The following is a 6,919-nucleotide window of genomic DNA, read 5'->3' as shown; positions in this document are numbered from 1 at the left end:
TGGAGCTGCTAGGGAGAAATTCTGCTAGCAGAAACATAGCCGACTCACTAGATCGATCTTGTCAAAGTTAGAATATGATCAACGTTAACTACTTACTCAAAACCTCTACGCAGATTGGGGCGAGTGTAAATAACACTTGTTCAAACTTCAAACCACTTTGCGCGATACAGAAATCATATTGAGGTAATTGAGCAATAATAATATGAAGTGATGGTCACTTGCAAATTATAGTTTCTGACGGGGAGATGCTTCAACAGTTTCGAGCCACGTACACTTCAATTTGTTTGAGCAAATGCATTTGATCATTACATATCATGGTTGTGAATAACTTGTGATATCAAACTGGACCATGCACGTAACATCAACCTAATAGTTGGCCATTGCATGATTCTCGTATTCATTATCGTCTTGTGAAAGGCACCAATAATTCTAGCAGAATATATTACGTATTATATATGCTATCTCAAATTATGTTCTCGGGTAAGAATCCAAACTAAGATTAACTGTGAACCAAGTGTAGAGAGAGAGAGAGAGAGAGAGAGAGAGAGAGAGAGAGAGAGAGAGAGAGAGAGAGAGAGAGAGAGAGCATGCATCATATATCATATATTGGAGAGTAGGGTATACAGGTTCCCCACCATGATTTGTGCACTTGAGGTTGAGATCTTGTCACAATATAAATGCATCGTGAATCAGCAAGCGCTTCACGTACATTCCATCAGATATGGCTGTATTTTAAATCGATCACACATATATATGATGCATGGCTTGTATATATTCTCAGGGTCCTACTAGCTAACACGTACTGCCATATATGGCCGACTAGCTAGAGAGAGAGAGAGAGACTCCGGCCAGTCTCCCACGCCACATCCTTCAATTATTAACATCATCATCATCATAATACATCATTCACTTCACTCTGTCACTCATTTCTTCCAGAACCCACTTCCCCCACTCACACATTTGTCTCTCGATCTGCAGCTACTTTACTGTCAACTGGAAGCATATGTTGGTTTACGATAGATCACACTACAAGATATTAGGTGCTGAGATGCATGGTTGTTCTAGTAGTAATATGTCTTAAATTTTCCAATATGTATACATCATTCTGAAGAATCAAAAGCTGGTGGTGTGCGCCTGTGTACCAGTCATCTAGCTCTTATATATAATCAATCACAAGATGCAGAACAAAGTTTGTAGCTTCAAATTAGGCCAAAATGGGAAGCAGCTGATCAAGGGTCGTCATGAAGCAGATGGTGATCATCAACCGCTTCATGATCAACATGACGTTTACAAGAGCAATGATCAAATGAAGGATCTCAACTTGAGTAACCTCTCAAAGCTCATACTTCCTCCCTTGGGTGCCTCAAGCTACAACCAGACTCCAATGCAATCAAAAGGCTGGGTTATCACCCCTATGGACTCCAGATACAGGTACCTCTCTAGCTCGCTGCAGTCAGATTGATCATGCATATATATATATATATATATAGACACACACACACACACAGCAAGCTAGTATATATATAATTAACAAAGATGCATGTTCCCATATCAATCTGCAGGGGTTGGGAGACATTTATGGTGCTTTTGGTGGCTTACTCGGCATGGGTTTACCCGTTTGAGGTTGCATTTCTCAACTCACCGGGAGCAGGCAACAAGCGAGCTCTCTGCTTAGCAGACTACATTGTTGATCTATTTTTCGGCATCGATATCATATTGACATTCTTCGTCGCATATATCGATCCCAGAACACAGTTGCTTGTTCTCGACTCCAAAAAAATCGCTATAAGGTCACTTCACTTCCTTGCATCGATCAAATATATTTATTTTCTGCTTTGATTGAAACATAAATATCAATAACACTCTAGGGAAGTTCATACGAGCTAAGCTAGCTAGCTATGGTATCGCATAAACATTTTCTATGAGAAAAGAAAGGAGGGTAACTGCTTTTTCTTAGCCTAATTTCTATGGATTGAAAAGGAAAATATTATTGGCACGTCATGACCAACTTGATCGATGATGATTTGTACTTTTGTAGTGGTCGGCATGATTTGATATCAATCGATCAGGCCCAACCACGTGCAGTACGTGGTTATAATTTTGAATTTTGCATTTATATCATATGATGAGTATCAATCAATTATATACATGATGTCCATGCGTGCTAATATTAGACTCAACAAATCAGTCGCCTAATGTCCCCTAATTAGTTAGGAATTACATATAGGGAAAATGACCACTTCAACTACTATGCATATATAAGGTGAAATGCTGAAGAACCCTTTTTTTTGTTGAATGGAATGCAGAAGAACTATTAAAGATACTAAATATTGCTAAGGACGAATTAGCTGTTAGGGTAAGCCATAAGCGTATGAAAATATTAAGAATGAAAGTTTACTAGTTGAATAGAGTGTAAGAAGGAAAACCATGTAATGCAGATTCTAGGCCCTCCTTTTTATGATTGTGATCGATCACGGTTTGATTAGACAAAGTAACAGAGAAAAATTAAGGATGAGGTGAAAGAAAAGAAGAGGAGAGAGTGAGAGAGATGTATAGTGCTGATCTTTTCTTTTCATTCTGGCCTTCATTTTGATTTTGTAGCTTTATAGTTTTTATTGAATCTTGGTAAGAGAAAAAAACAGAAAATATCATGAAAAATTGTTTGTAAGGTGAACTAAGAAGACAATGAGGTGGAAATTGCCGCACTGTTGTATGTATAACGTGATAGTTTAGGTAGTACTCATGTCGGATAGTTTCTCCTAGATAGTAAAAAAAAAAACATACTCACTCCTTTTATCTGCAAGTGTCAAATAGATACCTTTCAACATGGTTCTTAATGGATTTGGCATCAACACTCCCCTTTGAGGTTATCGGCAAACACAATTTAGGTTTCTCATACTCTCTCTTGGGATTGCTCCGATTTTGGCGATTAAGACGTGCAAAGAGACTCCTCACAAGGTTGGTATATTCAGCAAGCAAGCAGTTTCAAACTGGCTAGCTTATACATTCATCTTAATTCTTAAGAGTCATTTCTCCTGCTGCAGGCTTGAGAAGGACATCAGGTTAAACTACTTCTGGGTCAGGTGCGCCAGGCTTTTATCTGTAAGTAGTCCCTAATCTCTATTTACAAATTAATTTGAATGTCTGTAGCAACGATCGATGCAAGTGCTTAATTGAGTCATGGGATGAATTATAATTAACATTACATAACAAAGCAGCCTAGAACTCCAGATCTTATTTATAAAATGACAAAAACCTTAAAGCATGCATTCATGTAATGTTATTAACTCTAAGCTAGGGTGTTAATTACGTTTCTCTCTCTATTTTAGTTACTTGTCTCTGCGTCAGTACATGATCCAGTCTCTGTAGATATTAGAAAAATGTTACAAGGAGTTTAAGATGATGATTATGTTTGAACATCGGTACAGGTGACACTGTTCTCAGTACATTGTGCTGGATGCTTGTACTATCTGCTAGCAGACCGATATCCGCACCAAGGGAAGACATGGATTGGAGCTGTTATTCCAAATTTCAGAGAGACTAGTCTGTGGATTCGCTACATTTCAGCACTCTACTGGTCCATCACCACCATGTCCACTGTTGGTTATGGTGACCTCCATGCAAATAACACTACGGAAATGATCTTCATTATCTTTTACATGCTTTTCAACCTCGGCCTTACTGCTTACCTAATCGGCAACATGACAAACTTAGTTGTTGAAGGCACTCGTCGTACCATGGAATTTGTAAGTACTTACTTGCTCTAAATTCATATACCAAATCATGTAATTGGCAATTTCCATATGCTATAACTACTGTGTTTCAATGTGAAATTTAGCTGAGTTTAGTCTGTGAACATTGTAACAGTCTGCTACATATCTAGCAAGACTGCAAGAGATCGAATAATCCTCGATCAGTTCAAATATACCTAATCTATGTCAATTGGGGTTGGTTTGTTTTTGTTTTTCAGAGAAACAGCGTTGAAGCGGCATCAAACTTTGTTGGCCGCAATCACTTGCCTCCAAGGTTAAGGGATCAAATTTTGGCTTATATATGCTTGAGATTTAAGGCTGAGAGCTTGAACCAGCAGCAAATAATTGAACAGCTCCCCAAGTCAATTTGTAAAAGCATCTGTCAACAATTGTTCATGCCAACAGTAGAGAAAGTTTATCTTTTCAAGGGTGTCTCAATGGAAACACGTCTTCTCCTGGTAGGGTGACTAACACACACCTCCATCCTTTGTTTATCGTTACATTAGTGTTGAACAGAAAAGAAACAGTTTTATTCGGTGAATAATTTCATGCTTAAATGTGTTCACCTGATCTTGAAATACCAATGTGGACTATTAGATCTTCGATGATAAGCATATATATTATATGCGCATACATAAGCTTACATAACCAAAGTATTGATGATCGATCAGGTTGCAAACATGAAGGCAGAGTACATACCACCAAAAGAAGATGTTTTAATGCAAAATGAAGCACCCGATGATATATACATCATCGTTTCGGGAGAAGTGGAGATCATTGATTCTGAAATGGATAAAGAGATAGTCGTCGGGACTTTGAAATCTGGGGACATGTTTGGAGAAGTCGGTGCAATTTGTTGCCGAGAAGTTGGTGCACTTTGTTGTAGACCTCAAAGCTTTACATATCGAACGAAAACGCTTTCACAACTCTTGAGACTCAAAACTACTGCACTAATAGAAGCAATGCATACCAACCAAGAAGACAATGCTCAAATGCTTAAGAACTTCAAGCAGGTTGGTAAACACGTCATTTTATTTCAATCTTCCTAAATGCCTTGTCCTTAATTCTCTTTTTTAGGGGAAAAAAAAAGGTCTGAGGCCTTTATATGTTGCATTGCAGCATCACAAAAAGCTCAGAGATCTGAAAATTGCAGAAATATTGGTTGAAAGTGGGGAGGAAGAGGCCATGGGTGATTCACATTTAGCATTTGACTTATTGACTGTTGCAAGCAAAGGGAATGCTGCACTTCTTGAAGAGCTTCTCAAGTCAAAGTTGGATCCTGACATTGGAGACTCCAAAGGAAGAACTCCTCTGGTACATATGTCTTTGATTCTAGCTTCTTCTTCTTTTTTTATGGTCTTTTAGCTAATGAAAACAAAAGGAAAAACCCAGAACAACAAAATATAAGCCTTCTACTCATAGAGTACAAGAAAATCTTGATTCTTAACTTTCACAGTATTTGGCCAAAGGAACATCCCAATTCCCAAGTACCCATTGTTATTTTATCAGTGTCATGAATCAAACAATGTAAATACCATCTTAAACAAATAAGCATAGTATGAACTACAGTGACTAAAACTGATTGCATTGTCCGATAAAAATCCATGTGTGCAAAACTGATTTAGGTGTTTCTTCATCATCTTGCACCAGCATGTAGCAGCATCAAACGGGCATGAAGAATGTGTCTTGGTACTCCTCAAGTATGCTTGTAACATACATGCAAGAGGTAACTAATTGATAAATCCTTTATGAGAAGAAAACATAGTTGCTAGCCACACTTTCTCTGTAATACACTTATCAGCTTATATATGACATAAATGGCAGACATCAATGGTGACACAGCATTATGGGAGGCAATTGCATCAAAGCACCATTCCATATTCAAGATTCTCTACTATTGCGCTGCCTATTCTTATCCCTACACTGCCGGTGATCTTCTATGCACAGCTGCCAGAAGAAACGATCTGACCGTGATGAAGGAACTGTTGAAGCATGAATTGCATGTTGATTCAAAGGATTGCGCCGGGAAAACAGCAGTACAAATAGCCATGGAAGAAAACAATGTAGACATGGTTAACTTGCTAGTGATGAATGGAGCAGATGTCACCAATGTTTCACAAGACTACTTATTTCCTTCACAAACCTTAACCGATATGCTGCAAAAACGAGAGATCGGACACCGGATTACAGTGCCAGACCCTACACTGAACGAACTGCTTAATTTCAGAAATGATGGAGTGAAATTTCCAAGAGTAAGCATATATAGAGGTCATCCTGTGACAAGAAGAAACACCTGTTGCACTGAATCTGGGAAGCTGATTAGATTGCCGAATTCACTAGAGGAGCTCAAAAATATTGCAGGTACATTTTCTTAGTGAAGTATCGAGTATCAACTCTAGGTTGTCTATTTCATCATATTTCAGCAATGGATTCTAATGTTCTGATCATTTGAAACAGGTGACAAGTTTGGGTTCGATCCAAGGAATGTAATAATATCGGATGAAGGAGGAGCAGAAATCGACTGTATCGAAGTGATCAGAGACAATGACAAGCTTTTCATATATAGTTGATGTCACAGATTAACCGTGGGAAGCTCCAATATTATTGGGATGTAAGATAAGAAACTGACCTTTGTCCGTCTCGACGGAAAATCTGAAGTAGTTCCAGCAAAGAAAGTCGCAAACTTTATTTTGAATTTGTTGCTAATTCAATTGAGGCCAAACTCCTTTACAAGATACAAGTTTCCTCTAACCTCAATTTAAAATTTCGAACGGTGAAAAAGGAAGATATTGTAGCCCTCATAGTCAGAACAATGCTGCAAAGCAGAATGAGATTTTTTCACCAACAGTCCTTCAACTCTGGTGTACCTACTAATGTGATACCTCAACTCTTAATCGTACCAATGTGATACCCAGACTCTAGTATTGCTATCATTGAAGTACTTCCGTTAGTTTTTTTCAACTTTTCCGTTATCTTGGTGACGTGGCAGGTACGTGAGGCCCACAAAGAGGGTTAAAAGACAAAATTAACCTCATCTGAGAGGAGCAATGTTTTTCCCGCCCTTTACCTTGAGAAAGACACCCAACAATTCCAATTTTGGCGCCAATTTTCCCTCCCTACTCCTTAATTTGTGTCTCTTATCTAAACTAAAGAACTACCGCCAACCA

At 38.4% G+C, this 6,919-nt stretch overlaps 1 protein-coding gene across 1 annotated transcript; it reads left to right on the top strand.

Moving 5' to 3' along the window:
* The first annotated feature begins 831 nt into the window (after positions 1 to 831).
* LOC126793167 (potassium channel AKT2/3) lies at positions 832 to 6,534 on the top strand. Its single transcript, XM_050519612.1, has 11 exons — positions 832 to 1,431; positions 1,563 to 1,790; positions 2,815 to 2,958; positions 3,045 to 3,102; positions 3,429 to 3,746; positions 3,971 to 4,210; positions 4,424 to 4,765; positions 4,872 to 5,066; positions 5,403 to 5,478; positions 5,577 to 6,113; positions 6,210 to 6,534. The coding sequence occupies exons 1-11, from the start codon at positions 1,178 to 1,180 to the stop codon at positions 6,320 to 6,322; spliced, it is 2,505 nt and encodes an 834-aa protein (XP_050375569.1). The 5' UTR covers positions 832 to 1,177; the 3' UTR covers positions 6,323 to 6,534.
* Positions 6,535 to 6,919: the final 385 nt, after the last annotated feature.

Source organism: Argentina anserina, chromosome 5, assembly GCF_933775445.1.
Source record: "Argentina anserina chromosome 5, drPotAnse1.1, whole genome shotgun sequence".
In the NCBI taxonomy this organism is placed as follows: domain Eukaryota; kingdom Viridiplantae; phylum Streptophyta; class Magnoliopsida; order Rosales; family Rosaceae; genus Argentina; species Argentina anserina.
Note: the sequence above shows the minus strand (reverse complement) of the source record. Positions and strands in the feature narration are given on the sequence as shown.